At 41.1% G+C, this 24724-nt stretch overlaps 1 protein-coding gene across 2 annotated transcripts in view; it reads left to right on the forward strand.

Moving 5' to 3' along the window:
• Window positions 1-924: 924 nt before the first annotated feature.
• RLF (RLF zinc finger) overlaps window positions 925-24724 on the forward strand; it is a 50239-nt gene continuing 26439 nt past the window's right edge. Inside the window, exons 1-4 of one of the 2 annotated variants that reach the window (XM_032709963.1) lie at window positions 925-1114; window positions 6308-6462; window positions 13450-13531; window positions 22731-22863. In XM_032709963.1, coding sequence (XP_032565854.1) covers window positions 962-1114; window positions 6308-6462; window positions 13450-13531; window positions 22731-22863 — 523 coding nt within the window. In that variant the 5' untranslated portion in view covers window positions 925-961. Of the gene's footprint in view, window positions 1115-6307; window positions 6463-8006; window positions 8177-13449; window positions 13532-22730; window positions 22864-24724 lie in introns of those variants that run through there. The other variant, XM_032709964.1, reaches the window with a different exon arrangement.

The raw sequence follows: 24724 nt of genomic DNA on the forward strand, positions 1-24724 counted from the left end.
TTAGACTGTTCATGCCCAATCAGGCAGAGTATAAAAAGGAAAAAGAAAGATTCTCATCTCATTGGAGGATAGAAACCCCAATCGCATGCTCGCAAACAAGCCAGGGGCCTCCCTGACCTAAATTCTCAAAACCAAAAAAGGAACTAGCACACCTTTGAGCTGCCCAGCCTAGAATGAAAGGAAAATGCCTTGTTTGCTTGTCTCTTTTTTCCTGCAGAAAGCATATGTCATTCCTAAGACATATGAAGGCAGGCAAAATGCTTCTCAGTAGATTTCTGACCTGGTTGTGCTGGGCAGCTGCACACCACTTCAGCCTCTACTTCTGTGTGGCCTTCAGGAATTCCCTTTACAGTCAGATGGGGTAAAAGCAAGCCTGATGAGCACTGATGACTTCCTGCGAGGTTTCACAACCTCTGCTGCTCGTCCTGCCCATTTTTTTACCCCAGCAGGTCAACTTGTCACCCAGAGGGCTCAGGACAACTCACTGCAGAGCTTCCTGACCCATGGGCCCAGCATCTCGTGTCACCAGTCATGCTGCAAGCTCTTGGTAAAAGCTATTTACCATTCTCCCCGTTCTTGTGTCCGGGCACCAGCCCCTCTGGGGCTGTCCTCGAGTCACGAATGTTCTGCTTTCAACGTTGTGTTGTTAAACCGGAGATTAAAATAACGGCAATCTAAGTTAAGCAGTTGAATCTGGACAGGGCGCACCCCCCCCCCCCCCCCCCGTCACCTCACAGGTGCCGCGCCCCTCCCGGGCCGTTACCGCCGCCCCTCGGGGCTCGCGCGCTCCCGGGGCGTCACGTGGCGCAGCTCGCGGGGGCGCGCCCGCTCCTGGCCCCAGAGCGCGATTCGCGCGGAGAGCGACACGTCACGTGGGCATGTCACGTGACACCGTCCCGGGCCGATGAGGTCATGCCGCGGTCACGTGAGTGGTGCCTACGCGCAGTGGGGCCGGGTGCGGATGGCGGACGCGGAGGCCGAGGCGGCGACGCGGCCCGAGGTGCCGCGGGTGGTGCCGGCGCTCCGCGCCCGCCTTTGGCAGTTGCAGGCGGAGCTGCGCGAGCAGGAGGTGTCGGAGGCCTCGTCCCGGGCCTACTGCCGGGGCTTCTGCCAGGTAGGGGCCGAGCGGGGCGGGCCGCGGCCTGGGCTGCAGGCCGGGTGCGGCCGGCGGGGATGCGGCCGGGGCAGGCCCGGAGGTCCCGTCCCGGGGACTCCACTCGCTCCTCTGGAGCTTGCGTAGCGCAGGGCTCGCGACACCGTGCGGGGCTGCTGAGCGGGGCCGTGCACGCCCTGCCGAGGGCCCCCCGTGGGCCGCCAGCCCGGGGCCTTTGGGCTTTGGCAGCGCTTCGGGCCGGGACATGCAGTGGCCCTCGACATACGGTGGCTCTCGGAAGGGTCTTTGGGGCGGGCGGGCCGCACCGCCTTTTCTCGGTGTGGTCTTGGCTCGGTTCCGAGACCTCCGCTTGTCTGTGCTTCACTTGCCTCGGGATCAAATCTCTGCGTTCCGCCTTGGTTAAGATCTGCCGTCGGGTAAGCAGTGCTTGCTTGGTGAGGGTCTGCTGTTACCTTAAATCACTGAACGAGCTGTGGTTCTTGTCTGAATACTTGCTTAATGCAACACAGGCTAAGATCAGCATTTTCTGAATCGAGGCCTTAACTTCCTGTAGAAGAGATGAACTTGATTAAAGCCACACTGATAGAGATAATTTATTCTTAAATAAGTTAGTGGTTAATTAATTTTTGCTTCCTCTACATCATCATTTACTGTGAGCTCTAAGGTTGAAAAATTGTTGTTAGGTTGCTAGGTTGGAGAGTTGTCCCTGTTGAGTCTGAAGAGACTGTGCGTTTTAAAGTAAAAAATAAAAAACTTGTTTTCTGAGCTAGTATAATGACATATCAGCAGATAAAGTCACAGTATTTGACTGGAGAATGGCAAAATCAGAGAAAAACGTCTACTGGTGTGTTACGGATTATGTAGAAGTGATGTTACCCTTCACAGTCTTCCATTTTGCATCCACAGGTTGTGTGCTTTGCCATACCATTCTAGGAGGATGTTTAGCTCATCACTTATTGAAACAACAGAATAAGTGTATTTATTAGGTTTCAAAACTCTTGCTTCTCAAACTGCAGGGTGCTGCTGTATACTGCTGTATGTGTCCCAAGTTCAGCATACAGTGAAGATGTGTGACCTTGCACTGACGTGGAGCCCAGTACAATGTGTGTGACTCTTTCCACGTTTCAGGTTTTGCTGAATTTGTTCCCAGTGTTGTTTATTGCATAAGAACATTGACATAAATACTAAGCTAACACTTAGGAGTGGTTGTCAAGATGATCAGTGTATGTACATGTCCAGTTGCCCAGATTAATTTGGTACAGAAGAAGTTTTGGAGGTACTTGATTGGTAGAGTTTGGTGAAAGATAGTTCTATTACCTAAAAAAAAGGCAAACAAAAAGGCAAACAACCCTAAACTCTGTCCCACAAAAAACATAGCTCTCTAGGTCCTTGTGCTGCTATTGTAGTCTCATTTAGAACACTATGATAGCACAGATAAAAATGAAAAAGATTGTTATTGGTTTACCATCAGTCTTGGAGCGTGGGTTGTCATGCCCATACACCAGGAGATACCATGGGAAACATGGAACTGCTGGTCTGTCCTTCAGCAACTTCAACAGAGGATGAATTTGTGATGTCGTTGTGCATTTAGACTACTGTGAGTAGAATGTAATTTTACATCTTGGTTTCTCCTTCTGGCTGGGAATGTTTGTGACAATTTAATAATTTCAGTCTGCCCCTAAGTGAAATTTAGAAGGCTCAGCTTAGTTTTATGTTTATGACTTAGAGACTACCACTGATGTCTTCTCGTAAGCCTGTTAAGCTAGAGCAGAATGTGCCTAGAGAGAAGCTGAATTTAGCTGGGCTTAAATTTGGTTTTGGAAAGTAGATGACATAAGGGGAACTGAAATGTTTTAAGTTTCCCATCCTGTGAGTACAGCTGAGGAAGGGGCCTGATGATGCTCAGTTTTGCTGTGAAAATTACCATGGCTGTCAGACACAGAAAACTGTGAACCAAATCAGTAACTTTTCTATGCTTTGAGCTATATGGATGCTCACTTACTACATATAGACTTGTGCTGCTCTGTGCAGCTTTCCAGTGGCTTTTCCTGGGAATGATGATGGATGACACAATTTCCTTGAAGATCCCTATTTTTGAGCAGGGGACTAGGACTATTGTCCACAGTAACACAACAAAGAAACTTTCAAAGCCTATATAATGGGTTGACTCAGCAGCTTTATGTTGTATAGGCATATATGCTTTGCACATTCACCTTGGGAAAAACACATCTGTTGGTGAGCTCAGTATGTACCCAAACAGCCATCTTAGAACGACTAGGAGGGTGTTTGAGGCTGCGCAGTCACAGATATGAAGAACATTTATCAGTGAAGCAGAGGTTGTAGGACATTAAAACATGGCATCTGCTGTTGGCTTTCTGAAATTTTTAAAGGTGGTGCATTGAAGACTGTTGATTGCAACTGGATATGCTTAAGAAGAGAAGGAAGTGTTTTTCTTAAACAGAGGCTTAAAGCTGTAATAGCAGGTCAGGAAAATTGGAGATCTTCATCTTTAAATTGGGTCTGAGCAAAAAAATGATGCTTCTGAGGAAATGCAGCAAAGCAGATGCACCAGCATTTGTGGAACATGAGAATCTGTGCAGTGCTCAGGGCCTAGGCTGGTCTGTAGGTTACGTATTAGGTGGATGTGGTGTCTGCACTTCTCACCCCAGTTTTCAATCAGATGTATTATTGAAGTCAAAGAGGAGGACAGGATGAAGTGTGATGAAGTGTAAATGGGCATGTGTTAACTAGACTTTAAATATTTGAATACTCTCTTCAGGCAACTGGACTGTAAGGTAGTAATTGCCTCTAAATTATTGCTTGACTATTCCTTAAACATGTAGATTATCTAATTCTGACACATTAATAATTTTTCAATTATATATTTTATATGGACTGCCAGGAGAAATCTGTAGTGGGTGACTAAACTAATGTTGCTTCTGAAAGAGCAGAAGAGCTTTGAAGAGCCTCTGTAATACAAATACTGCATTTGGCTTCTCAGTATGCTAATGGCAGTATTTTCAAAACTACAGATCCTTGAAGTTCAAGCTATTAATAAGTCTGTGGCCTTGAATCTGTGTTGTACACTGAAACCATTGTTTATGTATTTAGGGAGAAGTTTCTCATAAATAGTTACTCAGTGAATTGCTAATGCTAGCTTTAATACTTTAATCCCGGTGCTGTGATTGCACTTGAGTAAGGGTGCAGTGTTTTCTAGTACATTCATTTAATCTTAGGAAATATTCTGCAGTGTTTTATCTTTACACAGACCAAGTAGTTTATGATCAAAGTGTCTGTCAAGATAATTGAGCACTGAATTTGACTTTTGAAATAGATTGGTTTTAATGGATGTACTTTTAGGTAAGCGCAGACACTTGTAAGTTTGATCTTTTCCTGTAGTTGCTATAATGGTAGTGTTACTGCTGGGTTTACCAAACAGCTGATTTATGATAGTCATGAGTTGAGCATCTCTGGGGAATTAAAGCTTGACAGCCTTTGAATGTCATATAATGCTATAAAGCCATATATGATTTGAGTTATATTATGAAATCCTTCATTAGTCTGTTAGATAAGCATGATGACTGGTATTACTAGTCATTTGCTTCTGCACTAATTATCTTTGTACTGTGTTTAAGGAAAATCTTCCTTTCCCCCACCCTCCTTATGTCTTTATTAATAGTGTGGGGTTTTTGGAAAGTTTGTGGCTTCCATTCACCCAGGAGTTATATTACCTAATTCTTGGAGAACAATCCACAAAGCGTATTGATTTTTACTGATTCTTAGATGGTATTTTTAATAGATTTTTTTTTTTCTTAAATATAACACATGATTGTGCTGGCCTAGTGGATGTCTGCACTGTTTTTAGGCTAAGACTAGTATTGTATAGTTAGATTACTGACATAACACCGGATAGGCTATAAAATAGTGTCTAACTGGCCACTTATTTTTTGCTGTGCTGGAAGGTAGGTTTTGTCTTAGAAGTTTCTAGCCATTATAATGGCTGCACTTGGTTTTATTAAGCTCATAGTAGGGCTTGTTCAGTAATGTCCTCCATCCAGTCACCATCTGATATGATCATGTTTTTGTTTAAGGTGTTAAAATAAATTTGTTGTATCAGAGTCTCAGCTTGAAGTGATCTGAAAACTGATATGACCATCACTCTCCTCTTAGGACAATTTAGCTTGTATTGGACTGTAGGGCGGATCACTCTGAACTTTTTTCCCATGCAGTCTTGTCCCTAAGGGTTCCAAAAAGCACAGTCTCTTTAATTCATTTTTTTTTTATTATCTTTGCAGCTGGCCTTAATCAAGATTAGTACCTTTTTTGGTCTAGGGAGGGTACCACATGGGAAGAGGGTAAGAACTGGTAAGAACAGGAGCATCACTGCTCTGGAGGTGTAAGGGAATTTGTTATTTGTGAAGCAAACTGTCAGTAGAGCTGAGGTGTCCTCAGCTCAGTGCCATACTTGTTCTCAAATTGTACTTCATAGCCTGTCAGAGCACAGGATGGGAGTGGAGGTAAGTTTTTAAGAAGTTGGGAGATACTTCTGTAGTCACTGTGCTGATGTGATTTCTCTTAAACTGGCTAGATTTTACATTGCTGCTTCAGTACTGTGCCTGGATAATGTGGGATTGCTATGGTCAAGGAGTAAAATTTAGGGTAATTTTATCTTTTAAAAATGACTGTGTAATGGTCTGGTCTGGGTTTTGTATCTCTTTCTGATGGCTTCATGTTTGCCGTGTGAGTAATGTATGTATCTTTAAAATACTACATCTGGAGTAATGTTCTCAATCTTGAACTTCTTCCTATTTTTCTGTGTTCTCACTAGTAATGAAGATTCTAGTGTTAATTATGTGTTTCTGTCTCCATGGTAGTTGTACAAAAGGAGCTGAGTGCAGAACTTCTCCCTCAGTTTTTAACTTAACAGTTCACATTTCTACCAGTTGCATCTAGCTTTCTCCCCAGTAGAAACTCTGATAACTTTATCAAAATAATAAAATAAATAAAAATATATTTGAAAAAAGGGAGAACTTCAGTTGAGGTGAAAAGCTGCCACTTTAAATTCTCCTTCAGGGTAAAAATTCTCACTTCCAGAATTCTTCCACTGTATGTGTTTTATATTGCATATTGATATTTGTTTTTTAAACAAAAGTGTGCTATGAGAACTTCTAATGATAACTCATTTTCTTTCAGACACTACTCCAGTATGCTGGCAGTCGGGGTGCATCAGAACATATTTTACCTTTTTTGGAAGTGTATCGAATCTCCATCCAAAGCTTTGCTAATGCAAGACCTTACTTGACTACAGAATGTGAAGATGTTCTTTTGGTACTTGGCAGGCTAGTGCTGTAAGTTTTGATTTGGTATATTAATTTATTCTTTTTTTAAATGAACTGTAGTTTATAAATTAAAGGGCAAGTTGTTGAGATAAGTTTAATGTTAAAGTTGAAATAAGTTTAATGCTTGATTTGATAACTGTGCTTGTGATTTATTATCTAGTAAATGTTTTTAGTACATTTTTTATCATACCACAAAATGTACTTGAGCATTTAATTAATTAACATGAACAAGTTCTAAGGCTTTGTTTTTCCATATTTTAATGATCACATAGGTATTAGGAAGGCTCTGTTCTTTCTTAGAACATTCTGAAAGTTACTATTTTCTGTAGAAAAAGCTTAATGTAGTGCTTATTAATTAGAAGTTTTAATATTAGACCTTTGTGCATGGATTAATAAATATGTATCCTTTGCAATTTCATGTGTCCAGTCCCCTTTAGCATAGGGGCATTCTGAACGTGTCCGTTGCTGAAAAGGACAAACTGGTTTGTGTTCATGGCAGTCTGGGTTGCGCTGTAGGATAGCAAAGCAGACTACTGGACTTCAACCTGAACTCTTTGACAAATGCGGGTAGACAGGACTTAAAGTACAGGAATTCCTGGAACAGAATAGAACCATTTTACAGTCCATGAGCTGAGTTTGGATAACTTGTAGTTCCTCAAAGTATGTTTTAAGTGCAAAGCATATGTTTGTAATTGAAGAGTGTAGCCTGAGGGCTTCCACATGCACTGGACTATAATCAGTTACTACCTGAGAAGGATAAGACTACATGCTGGTCATTGTGACGTGCTGGTCATTCATTGCTAGTAAGGTTTCATTCGAGGAGAGAGGATGAAGATCTAGAACTCTGAATATGAAGATCGTCACAGAAAATAAAAGCAATTCTGTGACAGTTTTTTAGTGAGCTGTTTTTTCTGTTATCAGCCTCTTGCTTGCTTTGTGGTCTGAACTCAAGTATTCTTTTCAAGAAGGATTTTTGCAGTGAACTCGTTGGTCAGATGCTTTATTTGTAATGGACTAACTTGCAATATAAATCAACAACTCAGAACCAGAAAGCTCCATTTGATGCTGTGAATTATTTTTTTTTTTTTTTTTTTTTTTTTTTTTTAGTTATGAGAAATATGCGAACTATGAGTGGTTTGGGGTTTTTTTAAACCTTCTGTAGAGAAGGGGAAAACATGTGAAATCTGGAAAAGTGTGTCTTAATGTCTTAATATGAAAACTTAGGACTTTAACTGCTGAATCATTTACCCGGTACATAATACACGTATTTTTGGCAAAATACCTATATTGCTTTTGCAGACTGTCTCTTTATGGATAGAGTGTTCTTGTCTTCATCATACTATTGTTAATTAGCTTGTGTATTCTGTTTTCTTCTCATATCACTTTAAAAGTTTGTCTTTTAGTATATGTGCAGGTCATCTGTACCTGGGGTACCTTTTATGTATTTTGCCACTGTTACTTTGGGGCATAAATCCCAATTCTGTATAAAAATTGCTTTTCTCTTGTTTAGAAAGATTGGAATATTCTGCTTCTGTTTATATGGTTTCTTTCAGCTTTCAGTGTGAGGACTTTGTTTGCTGTTACTTGTATATTCAGAAAACCTTGTGGAGGAGGACAGTAGAGAGTCTGACTCGCTGGAATCTCCCCTATTCTTGTGATGATTACATTTGAAAGGAATCTAAAGAATGAGAAATACAAGGAGTGAGGTTGAAGATAGGGAGAGGTAAATGGCTTCTCTAAATTAACTCTCACATGTTTTTCTTTTCCATAAGAGTTTCCAAGGGAGGGACAGAGAAGTTAGAGCAGGGAATTAAACATAAAAATTAAGTTCCATGAGAGAAGAAGACTGGTTAGGGACATGAAAGCGTACTGTTTCCGTGTAACTGTGGTTTTGGGGGAGAAAGTTGGGTTATGCAGCAGCTGTTGTACACACTTGTGCATTTCAGACTTGAACCTTGATGAGAAATGAAACAAGCAAGCTTCCTGATTTAAAGGAGAAGTGCTCTACTTCCTATTGAACTCCTCCTTCCCTTCCAACGTTCTTCCTGGAGAAGAGGGAAAGAACTTCCTGCTTCTGACATCCTTCTCAGCAGTGTGAGCCAGTAACAGCAAAACTCAGTATACTGTGGCTTTCCCTGCTGCCTGCCCAGGTCCATTGTGCATTCACAGTACATCTGATGTGATGTAAGGACAGTACCCCCCACAGGAAACATGATGCTGATGCAGTGTGAGACCTCGTTGGTCCACTGTCTAACCTTAGGGAAAAAAGGGGAAGTTGCTCTTGTAGATTACAGATTTGACAAATGATTAGGGTGGGGGATGGGGACAGGAATATTTTTCTGGAACCTGACTGGGAAGGTAACTGACTATCGTCATGAGTCTCAGGAGGCCCTTGAAACTGATTGTTCACTCAAGGTTCTGTGCTTTATTTCTGAGGATGCTATGTGAGGATCAAGGTGTCATTCATGTTACCATCAGTGTGAAAATTTTCCTTCCATCTGAAAATGCTTTATATGGTTCTGAGGTTAATACATTCAAGCTAAAAGCATAGAAAGAATTGTTCATAATTCACAATGTATTTGCCAGTAGCTAAGATTTGACTGCTTTCTACTTTCTCCTGTGTGCTGTGATGGCACTGAATTGAAAGGGAGTTTACCATTTCTACAACTTTGAGAAGCTGCTTATATGCTTTTTCAACCATATAAAGGGAAAAGAGATCTGAATGTCATCTGATTTAAGTAGCAAAACTGGATCGAAACAATAAGACCAGTCTGCCTCAAGCTTGCAGCTCTGTCTCACCTACTGGTCCTATCTATGGAGTCTAACAGATGTCGCTTCTGGGAAGAGTGTGCTTGCTTACCACAGCACCTCTGTGAGCAAGCACATGTGACAGTTAGCTGTTTGTCTGTCTAACAAAGTAGTTCTCAATCTAATAAACTGCTGCAGTTTGATTCAGTAGCTTGCATTTACTACTCTGCTGTTTATCATTGAGCTAATTCAACTCTTAACAAAGACAGGATAATTCCTGGCAATAAGTGAACTATTCCTGTTGATCATCCAAGGTATAATTAGTCATCTTTGTGATTCTAAGAAGATTAGGATAGAAAAAGTGTTCTAATACAATCTAATGATGAACACAGTTCTAAAGGCTTTTAAAAATTAATTAAAAAAATTTCTGGGAATGAGGTATAAATTGATTACAGGAAAATTTTATGCAAATAATATGCAAATAATTTCTGCCTAGAGTTATTTCTTCTAAAGTAAAGAAATTCAAATCTGGGAGATCTTTTCCGGAAAGATATTTTCAAGTTGAGTGTTTAAGATGAATAATCTTTTTTTTAATAATTTTAATAATTTAAACATTCAAGCCCCCATTACAGTTTATTTGCAAAAATTGTAATTAAAGTTTGGAATTCAGTTTTATATAGGTAGGCATTGTGGTGGTACTGATCATGGCCAGGCTTCACGAACGAAGATTTGGGGAGGGCTCTACCCACGTTTGTTACAAGCGCGCTGGTGGCTGAAAAGGCCAATACGAGACAGACACATCCGGCTGCAAAAGGCACAGCAGAAAGACTCCTTAGGTGGTATATTCTGCAGGGCACGATTCTTTCTGCAGTCTTTTCTCCTCAAGGGTGATCCTGCGTGTGTTCTCAAAGGCATCAGCAGCGTTATAGATGGTGCGTCTCCAGGCCTTCCGATTGGAGGCCAGAGTAGATCAGTTATGTTGGTCAATATGACCAAGGCTGAGATGTTGTTTCAGGGAGTCCTTGTATCTGCTCTTCGGGGCTCCTCTCTTGCGGCAGCCGGTGGCAAGTTCACCATAAAGCAAGATCTTCAGGAGGGGGTGGTTGGTCCTTCATCCTGGAGACGTGCCCTGCCCAATGCAGCTGTGTTCTCAGCAACATGGCCTCAATACTTGTGACTGCTGCTTGTTCTAGAACAGATGTATTGGTCACATAATCTGACCAGTGGATGTTTAGGATTGTGCAGAGACAGCGTTGATGGAAGCGTTCTAGGAGTCACAGGTGGTGGCGGTAGATGACCCGTGATTCAGATCCATATAAGAGAGTAGACAGCGCTATGGCTCTGTAAACACTGATCTTGGTACTTTTCTTCAAGTGTTTATTTCGCCAAACTCTTTTATGAAGCTTTCCGAAGGTACTGTATGCCTTTGCCAACCTGTTGTCTATCTCTCCGTCATCTTTTCACTGTCCAGGTAGCACCTTAACAGTTAAGTATAGAAAACTGATGAGTAAACACTGGCATTATAATTTTGTTTAAGTCTGTTATTTTATATAACCAATATCATATATATGAAAAACTAATATTCTAGAAAATGTAATTCCAGGAATTAAGAGAGTGGAAGTAGGTGGGATTGGTTGACCAAGTTTGAAAGTGAGGTGTGCATCAAAAGACTTTTCACAAGCACATTGACTGTGAAGTTTGCAAATGTTGTACTGGGTGTAAAAAATCTTGGTATGACTTGCATGAAAACTGGACACATACCTAGTGATTTTCTTATTTTGTTTTTTTTTGTTTTAGTTTGGAAGTTTTTAATGTTAAAATAGAGTTCAAGTGCTGTGAGACTTTGTAAAGTTGGTTTTGATAGTGAATTAGCTTGTATTACCAAGCTTGAGTACTAGGCAAAAGAAAGTCGTGATTATTTTATTAAATTGAGACCTATGACAGTTGGAATATCTGGTGATCCTCTTACCAGCTTTTTCATCAGCATAGTAATGCCTGAGATTTTTGTGAATAATGAGGGAATGACAGTGATGAAGGCTGTGTATTTTCTACCAGTCTAATAAAAGTGTTTAGAGTTTTTGCAGGTCTAAACTTCTATTTATGGGAAAAGGATTGGGCAGTGAATTCAAACTTCTGAGATGTGAAAAGGATGGCCAGATACTCAGTATTTGTCCATTTGGTGTTGTTTGTTTGTGTGTGTGTGTGTGTGTGTGTGTGTGTGTGTATGTATATGTCTGCTGAATCTGGCTGAAAACTGATAAGGCATAGCATTTGGCAGGTGATTAGTCAATGTATCTATCAGGTCAGAAGGAAGAAGGAAAGTCATTCTTTTTGGGTACTAATCAGCTTTGAAACTTGTGTTTGCTTTATGGCCATCTGTTCCACTTCCCCAAACTCAGCTCTTCTGTCTATCTATGGTAAGATTGAATGTGTTACCTTGTCATTCTTCTATTTAATACTTGGGAAAGGAGATTTTAAAGAAAAAGTAGCATGAGTTGGAACTATCTAGTACTGTAGGTGTAGCTTATCGCAATAATTCGGTGCATTTGTTATGTGTGGAGTCTTAGACCAGTTTTCTTTCCTTATATTTTATGATTTATGAAAATACTTTTGCTGTGTGCAAATCATGTGAATCTCTAGACAGAGTGTCATAGTTAACACTTCTAGTTGGATTGGGTGTCCTGGTAACAGAGAAAAGGGGTGGAGTTTTTAGCGCTGTGTGGGTGTGACCACGGTGCTTATTCGATACCACCCACGCCATCGCTGGGGACATGGTTTCGCAGGAAAAGCCGAGCGCCGGAAATCGGAAGTTTGCCATCTTGCCTCGCTCGACAGAGCGGAGTGGACTGTGCCCTTAAAACCGCGGCGACCTTGTTCCCTTCTGCTGCCCGCTGGCTCTCCCTCCGGTTTTCCCTCCCTAGCGCGACTACGGAACTGTGGTGCTGAAATGGACAGCTCCGAGGCGTGGCTGAACCAGGAGGGCTGGGTGGTGCAGGGTCAGCATCCCGGCAGAGACGTTTTGCCCCCAACACACACAGCGGAGCGGAGTGTAGGCAGTTTTGGAGAACTGAGCTCAGCCAGTGGCTGCGTGATCCCTGTTTGGACGAACTAGCTTCCAGGGCTTGTTTGTCCCTGCTTTCTGTTGGTTTTGGGCTGGAGGTGAGGGGGAAACGTTAAGCTACGGGAGCTCTCTTGCCCTGTTGTTTTTGTTTCCTGAATACCATGTGCTGCAGCAGTGGTAACAGTCGCCGTATTGCCTTCCTCTGGAGACCACGTGTGCGCTGCCTTCGGGAAGTGTTTTTTTTCGTTCCCGGTGGTGAATACCCTTTTGTGCGTAAAATACCTTCTCTTCTGTATACTTTTGCTGTTCGTACTGCTGTTGCTATTGTGCTTTTTAGTAAATTGTTATTTCAACTAATTTCTTGTCCCTTTTTTACTGAAAAGTGTGGGGGAAGGGGAGTGGCTTATTTGGAGTTTAATTTCCCTGCTGGTTTTAAAACCAGCACGTGAGGACAAATTGTTCTGTGCAGCAGTAGGGTTTTAGGTAATCCACATGTCCCATACAAGGTTAGATTAGTCCCTGTTTGAGAAAAATATAGACAACGGTCCTACCATGACTGGTTGCAGTTCATGCCATAGGTGTTAGAATGCTCCCCCAGTTGGTATCAAAGGCTCTATAAGGAGTCTGTTTCTGTGCTGATGCTCTTCTTGACATAACTTGTCAGTCTGTTTTTTTTATGATACTATTAGGCTTCTGTTATCCAGATCTATTTCTGTGCTGGTGCATGTGTCTTCTTTCAAACTGTTCTTTAGTTTTATTTTCTTACATATATCAGTGTGGAAATGTTAAGTTAGGTGAAGCTGGCTTTCATTCTCTCTCTAGGCCAAGAGACCATGCTGGAGTCCATTGAGTCTTATTCAGAACGGTTATTATGTTTCCTTTGGGAGGAAAGAGTAGAAATTCTGTGATGCTGTGTTCCTGAACCATATTGAAGAGGCTATCTTGTATAAGAGTAGCTATAATCTTAAATTAGCAAGATTGTGCATAGTAAAAAAGAGCTCTCTTTCCATATGAAGAATCATGCCTGATTCTCAGGCTGTTTCTGGCCTGTTAATTGATTTGAGCAGTCAAAGGTGTTTGTATTACTATTGTTTCTTATCTGAATGCTAAGTAATATGTGCCAAGTGTTATTTAATGTAACAAGAGAATGTTCAAGTAGCTTCTTTACTTGCCTTTTGCTTTTCCAGGAGTTGTTTTGAGCTACTGCTTTCAATTCCTGAAAGTGAATTGCCACATGAGGTGTGGTTAGGATTCCATCAGTCCATTCAGGTAAGTGTTCTGAGTTAATTTTTTGCATTTACATATTAAAAATAAAAATCTGCTGTTCTGTTCCTTCTCTTCTACCTTTCCCCTGAATTCCACCTGTCCTGCATTACTGTTACCTAGGTAGCAAGAATTTCTGAACAAAAGACTAACTGCTGCTACAGTATTGGGAACCTTAGGACCAACAGCAGGTTTATAACTATAGGCAATGGCAACTGCAAGCGGACCATAGCAAATCTTGATTTAGTGGTTTATGTAAGAGAAGGACTAAGTGACTGAGTTAGATGGAGTGATGTAACAGCTCTGAAATGTTACTTTGAAGGTAACAAAAGAGCTTTTGTAGAAGTCTAAGAGGCAAGTTAGAGTCTGTGCCTGATTTGAGAGGGATGGAAATAATTGGACAGGTCTATAGTCCAGGTGGTTCCTAGAAGTGTTTCTTCTGAGGTGTTGCTGAAACAAGCTCATACTACTATGTTTCTACACTCAAATCAAGATGGCTGCTGTAGACTGTGTAGAGATGTTTTCAGGGTTTTAGTCTGGAGGTAGTACCTAGCTGTCTGCAAGAACTTGTGTTCCTCATGGAACTTAAAGACAGGAGTGGTATTGCTGTCTTCATATTGATAGACCCTTCCAGGACCAGGGACTGCTCTGTTGCTGCTGTGTTATGGCTTTAACTGTGACTGATGAAGTTGGAAGCTAATACCAGTTATAAGTTACTGAAGTGAAGACTTTGGCAGGAAGTAGGTGGAAGTGAATTTAGACCTTGCAGCTGTCCTTGTACTTATCATAAGATCTTATACCCTTAAGACTGGGGATTTCCTTAGTCCCTGAGGCTTGGTTGCTGCTGCAGTAGCTCTGAAGATGCAGGTTCTGAAGGAGCTTCTACTTTTCTTTCACCTGCAGTCAAGGAAATAGCAGGTGTGGAAACTCTTCAGTAGACTGGAAATTAATAAACCTGTCACTTTAAACTGAGAGGAGCATTTTGGTAGAGCCACCCAGGCATGGTGTGGGTACCTTTTTATAGCTAGGTTTCCTAGTCCTGAAGTTAGGTTTCTCACTTTCTATGCAAATTATTTTTCATATGCAGTCAGTTTTTTCAGACCTTTCTGGAAAGGGGTCAGAGGCTTTGGGGATCTTGGGTGGTCTTGATCCCTCCCCTGCAGTCCCTCCCCACTTCTTGGCCTCATTCCTGCACTTGCGTGTTGTGCTTATGTCCAGGAACTAGAACAAGGATGTTTGTCCCAGAAAAGTGCTGCCCTACCTCTGCGTGGCCCCTTCTCCAGCCACATCTTGTTCTTTCTCAAGGTGTTATTACCAGCAATCCTTGGTTGAATCCATAGCAGCCAGCTACTGGTGTTGGAGACATACACATGAGCCCCTTATCTTCTGGGATTCTACAAAGGGTGACGCAAGCCCAGATCTCTCACATCAACCTTTAGAACTAAGGCCACTGCCAGATGTAGTAATATATACTTGATTTTCGTAGTGACCTTTTGAAGCTATGACTTCCAAGTTTAGCGCTCACTTAATGTCCCTGTAGTTCAGATAGTTAGCTGATTAAACATGGTGTTCTGAAACCTTGCTGAAGAGATTTGTGGACTTTTACAAAGAGGTGCTTCTAATGAGATTTTGAAGTAGCACTCTGGCAGAAATAAGAGAATGAGAACATTTGTACTCTGTCCTGAATATAATAGGAACTCACTTGTCATCAGAGAAGGAATATGCAGTCATACAGAGAGCAAGAGAAACCTTCAGACATGAATCACTCGTAGGCTGTCTTGTAGGTTTGAAGTCTGTGACCATGTTAATGTGCAAATCTTCAGGCAAATCCAGTAGTAAGGCACTGCAAAATTATGTTAGTACTTGCCCCAGACTGATGGATGTAAATGTGCTTATTGCTTTCCTATCAAAAGGGACAAATGTGGCTTCTGAGGACTATAACTCCTAATGTGGAACAGAGGTATTTTTCAGATCTACCTGCAGTAATTGTTGCTCTGTAACGATCTGCACAGGTTGTGAGAGTTGGTGAAACTTCAAATAACTTTTCGTTCCAGGAGTGTGAAAGGTAAGGGCTTGCATTTCGAAGCAGCAAGGTGTGGGGACTGTCCTAGACCTGAAAGTGGAGTGTCACTGATGTCCAGCTTAATATACAAAATACTATCAAAAGCTCTATTTGGTGTCCTGAAGCTGTTTGTTCTGTTATCCTAAATAACAGCAGTTATGTCCTGCAGCCTCATGAGTCCAGTTTTCCTTATCTCTAATCAAGACCAGAGGAAACCTGTGCAAAATGAAAACAAGATGTGAGATTATATGGCAGGAGTCTTAGCATAGATTTATACAGTGGCAGCGAGCAAAAGGATGCAGATGCAGCTGGGGAAATGCTGTCAAATATGATTGAAAAGATTGGGGCAGAATTAAAACAGGGCTCTTGATACAAGTAAACTCAGTTAATCTAGGGGAGGAACTCAGTGGAGAGATACTGTGGGAATGGATATAGTCTGGTCGGTTGAGGAAGATAAAACTACACATTCAAAGATGACCTTAGTGAGAAGAGAGATATATCATTATGATTATTGAATATGGATTGGGGCACAGGGTTCCCTTCAAACCTTACAAAAAAGCATGAATGCTTTCTTTAGAAAAGTTGTGATTTGAGGCTGATCATAAGCCACAAACTTTTGTGATATTGTAGGAGGTGCTGATTGCTTTAAATTGCCAGGATTGGAGAATCTTGATGTCTTCAATCACGTGTTCCAATGTCTTCTGAACATTGTCCATAGGCTCTTACTGTATTATCCTGTCCTGACTTCATCTGGAATGAAATATTTTATGTCCTGGGCCTGTCTATGGTGGTGTCCTAGCTTAATGAGATCTATGTTCTTAAATGTTGCATTAGATTTATTCAGAGATTTTTTATGTATTCAAAATAGATTTTCACAAATATTCCTATTAATATTAGCCTTTTATTCTTCAGTAGGTCCAATAAAGTTCAGGTAAGCATCTATAAAGGAAGTGTACTGGCAGTAGTTAGTTACTTATGTATGTTGGTGAATTTCATATTTGGTATTTTGGTATTGGTACCCTGAATGTCAAACACAGTGCTGACTCAGCAAATCAGTTTACTTCTATAATAAGCCCCTTCTTTCTCACCTTCTGAGGTTCTTTCAGCCCTAAAATGTGAATGATCCTTATAATTGGACCGGGCTCTGCTGGCTCTGTACTGTGTCCTGAAACCCTCAGATTAGGGAAGAGATGCTGTTGGGAAGACATTGTCTGTGTTCGATGTCTGGATCACAGAATGTCATAATCTGAGGGACAGTAGTCTTTTCAGTAGTGGTACCTGACCCATGTCCAAGTTGTATGAATTTTTTTTTTTTTTGGTCAGCTACATCATTCTGGTGGTGGTGGCAGATAAGTGGGCTGCTCTGGCTGTTTCTGAGGCTTCTAGCTTGTCAGTACTTTGATTGATAGTTCCACCCTTCCCCAAGGTATAACACCTGTACTGGATGCCTTTACAGAGCTCAGTAAAGCTCACTGAGTTCAGTCTTCTAGGTGAAGTTTGAATGCATAGGCTCTTAAATGCTGATGGTTTTTTGGACTTAGTCTTTACCCTGATCTACTCTTGAGACTGGTAGAGGTTAATGCTCTAACATTAGTGTGAGGGAGGAGAATGCACAGTGGCAACCTGTTGTATTGAAAAGACTTAATTCTGTGTGCCATGTAGTTGGTAAAGGCCAAAAGTAGGGGTTGTCAGAATGAGCTTCTATTGATTTTGTAGGTAAGATCCAGTATCCCCTCTACCTGCACACCTGTAACTGTTTTTTTAATCCTCCAGATCTGAGGATAAAATAATATACATAGACTTCGTACAGGATCATAACTGCCACTTATGGAAATTGGACTGTGGTTAGATATTTCATGGATATAGGTTTAGATCAGTTTGTTATTTTCCACTGACATTTTTAAAGCTGTCCTGAGGCTACACTTGAGCATCTTTTGGCAGCAGCACGGACTTAAGCGCTAAGTGTATCATTCGCCTGCCTGATTCTATTGGCATGCCATTTAGCTCAGTGTGAAGTGGGGAATTGATCATGCTTTAATTTTATCAAAACAAAACAAAAAACCCCACTCCTCCCCTGAGGCTCTCTCTGGTGAGTTTGGTTTACTGATCCAGCTTGCACAGGAAGCAGAGACTTGAGAGGAGGAACAGCTGTGTGAGTGTAAGGATTGCTTAAGTGATGTTCTCAAATGGTTAAACACAGCCTGAGACCTTAATGTGTTGTACCTCATGTGTCAGTCTCTCAGTGCTGTTAGCTAACAGCAGTTTGAGCTCTGGTCAAGAACATGTAATTCAGGGTCCAGCTGTGACCTCCAAAATGACTTTTTTTTCCCTTTGACCTTGTGAGTGACATTTCAGGCTCAAGGACAGAAATCAGTCATCATACTTTGCTATCTTTGCATCTACCAGTTAGCACCAACTCTTCTACTAATATCAGCAACTGATTTTTGGAGTAGTCTCACTGATAACTCACTCACTAGTTTTACTTTCTTTATAGTCACTTTTAGGAGTAGCTTAGTCTTTAACATCTGGTTTCAGTTAGCAAGTATGCTAGGAGCTAAGAATTGGAGCACAGTTACAGCAGTTATCTAAAATAAAATCAACCTTGGGGAAATATTTATAGAAAATCTTGAGTAAAGCTAAGGAAGGTGAGATGGTTAAAGTTATCAAAACTGCTTGATTGTTGCATTCAGCTATGAGACTTTTTAACTTTGGTGCTCCTTAGAAGGTGGAAGCCTGCACTATGGTTCTACGTTTGGAAAGAACTCCTAATGTGTGCTTTTTCACTCACTTCTGATCTTAGTTTGATTTTGTTCTTGCAATCAGAGTAGTACTCGGGCAGGGCAGAAGCACTGACTTCCATTCAGTAGGTCTAGTGACTGCTTTGAATCTGTAGTCCCCTGAAGGTATCTATTGTGGCAGAGTCATGAGGTAGCTGGGGCTGGAAGGAAGCTCAGTTACCTGATCCACCTCTTCACTCAGAGTAAGGACTGTCTTGAATCAGGTTACTTGAGTCCTGCCCCACTAAGTGTTAAGTGTTTCTAAGAAATGGAAGATGCACAAACTTCAGGTAGACCTTTCAAAGTGAGAGTGTTTAAACATTGAAACATTTCTCCCACACACACTTAAAGAATTTCCCTTCATGTGACTCCCTCGCTAGACAGAGTCCAACTCTAACTCCCTTCCGGGGAATATAATGAAGAGAAAGACAGGTCTTAGATTTTCCTCTTCAGCCTCTCTTCTGAAGATGGTGGTCTTTGCTGGCCATGCTCCACTATGGTAAATGAGTTGTACAGGGCAAACTGTGTGTTATGCTCCAGTGGAGTTTCAAAAGTGCCTAAAGGGAATAAACCCTTCATGAACCTCCTGGTTATATTCTGTTTGGGACTGTTCAGCACAGCTAACCTTGTTTGCAGTAAGGGCTCACTGCTGACCTGCAGTTAAATCACAGACCCTAGAGACCTGTGGTGCCAAACTGGAACCTAGCAAGCTGATCACTAGCCTGTACTGATACTTGGGGTTGTGCCAGGAGCAACTCTTTGCAGTTGCTTGTGTTGAGCTTCAGTGAGTCCCTGTCAGTGAAGTTCTGCAGCCTGTTGAATGTCTTAATGGCCACCCTGCCCTCTGTTGTCAGTTGCTCTCCCAGTTTTGTATGGCCTGTGGGCTGGCAGAGAATGTCTTTGTCTCATTATTCAGACAATAAAGGTGTTATAAGTATCAGCTCACGGTTGACCCCTGAGAAGCACTACTGGGAGACAGCTGCCTGTTGGGTTTTGTACAGTTGTCACGAGCCTTCCAAGTTGAGCTGTTTTTTCACCTGCATTTTGTCCACTTTTCCTTATTTTAACAATTTGTTTTTAAAGATACTATGGGAGACTGTCATAAGACTTTCTGAGTGTGACTAATGTAATCTGCAACCTGTTATGACAGAAGGTGGTCAGACTACTGGATGTGGTTTCCAGGAGAATATGTCCTGTATTCTTTCTGGGGACAGCTTATGCTGACTGACCTGTAGTTCCCCAGGGTTTCTCACTCTTCGTGATTTCCTAAGTCACCAGAAACCTTCCCCCAGTGGCTGTGACCTTACAGAGCCTAGTAGAGGACTTGCAGTGACATCCATAATCTCCATTGACACCCTTGGCTTCTGTTTGGTACTATGGATGCTAATGTGATTATCTTAACATCTCTGTTGTGCTGATTCATGCCTCTTCCCCGCTTCCAGCTCTGCCACTGGTGACAGGGACCAGGAAGGCCAGAGTGCAGATCTTAACAGGAAGACTTGAGCAAGGTTACTGAGTACCTCAGCCTCTTCAGTGTCCTCTGTTACTTAATGTCCTGTCCTGTTGAGCTGTTCTCTCACTTTCCTTGGCTCTTCCTTTCCTCAGCAAAGTGAAGAAAACCAGATGGATGCACATGTCCTTCAGCTTGGCTTGAGAGCCTTGTATTTCCTCGAAGTCTGTGGTGTAACTAGTGTCCAGGTGTGCAAGCAGCAAGTAGTGATAACCTGAGGGCAAGCCTTAGCAGCTTCTCTGCAATATCCCACATCCAAGTCCCTCCCTCTCAAGCACCAAACCTTATGAAACCTGGAGTCTGATTAGCTGCTGAATGTGGCGAATGGTTAGATAGGACTTTAACAGTGACGACTGATAATTTGCTTTGTTTCCTCTCTCCTTTTCCCTCTGGCCTATTACCTTAAAGGCTGGTTATAGCTGGAAATCCTGTTTGTTTAAAGATGAGTCAGGATATCATGTTACTTTAATGTCATGACTAATGTAGGAAGATTAGCCTAGGTATGGGGTACAGTAATACCCATTTCTGGAATCAGGGATACATTTGGTGATACTTTATCAGCTTACAAAAAAAATACAAAATATGCATTACTTTTTCTTGACTTCCCTGGCTGCTTCTGAGATTTCCTGCAGATACTTAACACCCGTGTTGCAGAACACTGCCCAGTGTTCTTGCTCACCCTCTAGAATTTCACAATTTATTGTGTGCTAGATGAGTAAGCAGTAATGTGTCTGCTATAATGAGCTTTGTAGGAGTATATACATTTTTTCATGGTTCCCTTTGGGTTGTTGGAATCTTCACTTGGTACTTGCTGGGAACGATGTTCTTCTAACTTTGCCTGTGTTCTCAGCTTGATGAAAGAGTGCCCCAAAGTCATCTGTATGCTCAGGCTCTCTGAAGAGGTCCATACACAAAATTTTCTATTGTAGAAACTGACAGACTGTCCAAGGAATGAGTGGATCTGTATGAACTTGCTTCTGGATGTAGGCTTCAGTGGTACACTAATACTTGAGTTTATTACATATAGTACACAAGTACGCTATGGGATACTTTGAGCAGACTATGTGTAATGGGGGAGTGAGGAGGGAAGAATTCTGTATTGACTGTGCTTCACTTTAATTTGGGATTTTCTAAGTAGCATGTCTGATAGGATGGTTTCATAGTTAGAGAGGAATCCTTTAAAAAAATTGAGATGGCTGTGGATCAATGTAAATGAACCCTTCACTACAAGAATGTAATTTTCCCCTTGTGAATCTTTTACTGGGAGTAAAGCTTCATTCTTTAGTGGGGCAATGCTTTGCCCAAGAGTTAAATGCAGGTTCTCCTGTGCAGAGATTTATGGAGTACAGTTCACTGCAGTATAATAAATAAAATAGATTGTTATATTAAAAAAGTGAGGATGTTCTGAAATTAGCATCTGATATTGGATATTGAACATAAATATCTGATTTATTAAGGGACATCTAATCATTAAATGCAAAGATGCCTTTTACTGTGAATGGTTAATAGGAAAATCTTGGACATTTTCATGACAGATTCCCTTGGTTGTAGAAGGTAACTCAGGAACTTGAAAAACATACGTCTTTTGTCTTGGAGCGTGTGAAGCAGTTCACTGCTGTGTTTTGAAAGCCCATGAGCTCTTTGGTTACTCTGGTATTCCCAGTGGTCATAATATTAACTCCATTTAATTCTGATCATTCAGAACATGGAATTGATTCCAGTATCTCTAGAGGATACAACAGAGGCTATTGAAAGAAAACCTGAGTTTAATAATAGTGTTAAGAGTGCAGACAACTTTAAACACAACTCAACAGAAGTAGGGGGCATTGCCACATACTGAACTTAAGATCTGTTGTGAGAAGCATTTTTACTAAAGGTGTATTGCTTACAATTAGTTGGCTTCAATTTGTCAGTGTTAGGAAATTCTGCGTGGTGATATTTTAATTCTTCAGGTCACCCCAGATCGGTTTCCCTACTAGGGATATGAAGTAGCTGGAGTCTATTTCCAGTTGCTTTCTTTTCTGCATTAGGCTCTAGACTTCTTTCCCTGTGTAATGTCCTTTTTTTCTTCCTCCTTCACTCTTTAGATTTCCAGAATTCAAAGTGGTAGGGCCCTGATCACTCTGAGCAATATGTATAGAAGTTCGATGGGTAAAGTTCAGATGGAGACCTGCTAAGTGTGGAGGGTCTCTGGGTCAGCCTTCACAGCATCAAGACTAGGACCAGAAATGCACTAGACCTGGATTAGTTTCTAAGGAAATAGCATTTCTGTATCCAGTAGAAGGATGTATTCATCTTAATGATGAAGTCTCCCACTGCATTGCTTCCCCCCCTTTTTTTTTTCAGCTAATGAGTGGTGGCTTTCATGATTCTTGGAGAGGTGAATTGACTGGCTCATCTTTAGTGTTAACACTAAATATATAATTTTACACTCTCAGCATTTTGTTACTCACTTTGAAAACTATTTAGCCTTCATTACAGGTTCTTCAATAGCACTATATGCTTTGCTACAGAATCGTCCTTTGTCTTTTATACAATAATTCCTGTAATTTTATAGACATGTACATGGAGAAACATAAAAATTGCAAAAGAGTTACAACTGCAGAATAGGCTTTTTGAGTTAAGCCATTTCAGTCAACTCAGTAGTCTGAAATTGGGAAGTTTCGCTGTAGGATTAGAGAAGTGACAGGACATTGGACTATTAAAATCCCAGTGCAAACATGTCAAAGCAGTAATGACAGAGAGGAATGGTGTGAAACTATTAGAATAAAGTGAAATAATAGGATACATAATGTAAAATTACATTGGCTTAATTTTTAGCAAAGACTTTTAATGACTTTTTTTAACATTTTATAGGATTCACATGATGCTTTACTGGAATTTGGGAATAACAACCTCCAAATATTGGTGGATATCACAAGGGAAGGAGTATGGAAAAATCCAGTTCTTCTTAAAATTCTATCCCAGCAACCAGTAGAAACCGAGGAAGGTAAGAGTGTGATTTTTAGAGATGTGTGGTTGTTAAGAAATTACTTGATTCAGTTTAGGTGGGTAACCAGTGATTTGAATTCAGAAGACAGTTGCGCTTCAAATTGTATTGTGCAGTAGTATTTGCATGTTGCTAAATAACATCTGTGATGAAACTGTCTCACTGGCATTTTGAATAGTGTGTGCAGCTGGTTCATCTCTGCTTGGGCTATACAATCCATCAGCTTGAATATTTCAAAACTCCATTTTTAAAAATAATTATTTCTTTTTCCATCATAAAAATACAGACACTTTTGTCCCTGGGGTAGTTTGTTCCTCATAACTCTGTACTTTGAAATGTTTTCCTGAATGTTTCACAGGGAGGAATTGTGTGTGTCCACACTTTTGGGAGGCATAAAAAATTTATGTGGAAGGGCATTGTGAAATATTATTAGCTGTGGGCTGGAAATATCATTGTATTTAGATTATTGAAATAAGATCTTTAATAAGAAAGTGTTGAGAGGTGAAAAAAAGGAGATTTTTAGTGTCACTTTATGTAATGTCTTCTGAATATCTTTTCTTAAACTGTTCCTTTACTCACTGGAGTTTTTTTCATATCTATTAGCGGTACCATTAAGTACTTTCAGGTATTTTATCTGTTCCATTAACAGTACATTAGACTGCAGTTTGCCTCTGGTAATCTAAAGTTAAAAATAACATAGAAAGGAAGAATAGTTTAAAATATTTTCTTAAAAATTAAAGAAGAACAAAAAGCCAAGGTTTCTTCCATAGTAGAATCCTTCTTTCTGGCTTTGGCTAGCCCCTCTTTATTATGTCAGTACTTTTTAATAAATAAATGAGAAACGTGTTATGGTTATTGAGAGGATGTGTTGCTTCCATATGCTAAAAAAAGGATTAAAAAAAGAGTAGGAAAGGGTGGACTGCAGTCTCTGCTAGCCTTCACTTCAGGTATTAATAACATGGCAAAAACATTTGAACCCTTTCTTGGTTTAAACCCAGCTGGAAAAATTAAGCCTCCCTCAGCTGCTCCCTTCCACACCCCCACACAGCCCACCAGTGAGATTGAGACAAAGGCAGAGATTCCGAGTTGAAATAAGAACAACTTACTTGAAAACAGCAATGAGATAAGAAAATGAACACTGTCAGCAACAATACTAATAACAGTATATAAAAGAGGGTGATAACATGCAGAAATGCTCACCAAGTTTTGCTCAATGAGACCGCACCACAGCCTGAGCCACGCAGCTCTCAAGACAGAGAAGGAAATGGCGGACAGAAGTGTCTGCACCAGTGTCTTTCCACCAAGCCCAGGACAATGAAAACAGAAACAATGGCAAACAAGTCATCTGCACCCACTCTCCTTTCACAAGTCCAAGACAATGAAAACCAATGACAAACTGGAGCCACCCTACCATTCCACCTGAAGCTACGCCCCCCTCTTCCTGGAGTGAGGATGCCTCACTGCTGCCCCCAAGTGATGACGTGAGTGGTATAGAATGACAACCTAGACATGCCCACACAGCTCCAGTTGGACAGCTGCTCTTAGTGTATTTCTGCTCAAAAGGACTTCCATTTCAAAATTGGTCCATATTCCTGAAAACCTTCAGCTGTTGAAGAATTCCTTACTTGGAAAGCAGTGTACCAGTGGGGGTTAAGGGTTAGCTGGCTTTGCAAACTCGCTTTACATGTGGCAAGCCAAGAGCTGTTCTGGTGGACCGGTGTGAATTCCAGTAGGAGTGATGTCGTATCTGTGTGGACTCCATTATAATAGACTTAATTTGCTTTTTACCCACATGACTGGTTTTAACAGTGGTTATATTACTGTTTGCTGCTATGCGTCCTTGTTCCTGCACAGGGCAACC

The sequence above is a fragment of the Chiroxiphia lanceolata genome, chromosome 24, assembly GCF_009829145.1.
Source record: "Chiroxiphia lanceolata isolate bChiLan1 chromosome 24, bChiLan1.pri, whole genome shotgun sequence".
NCBI classification, from domain to species: Eukaryota; Metazoa; Chordata; class Aves; order Passeriformes; family Pipridae; genus Chiroxiphia; species Chiroxiphia lanceolata.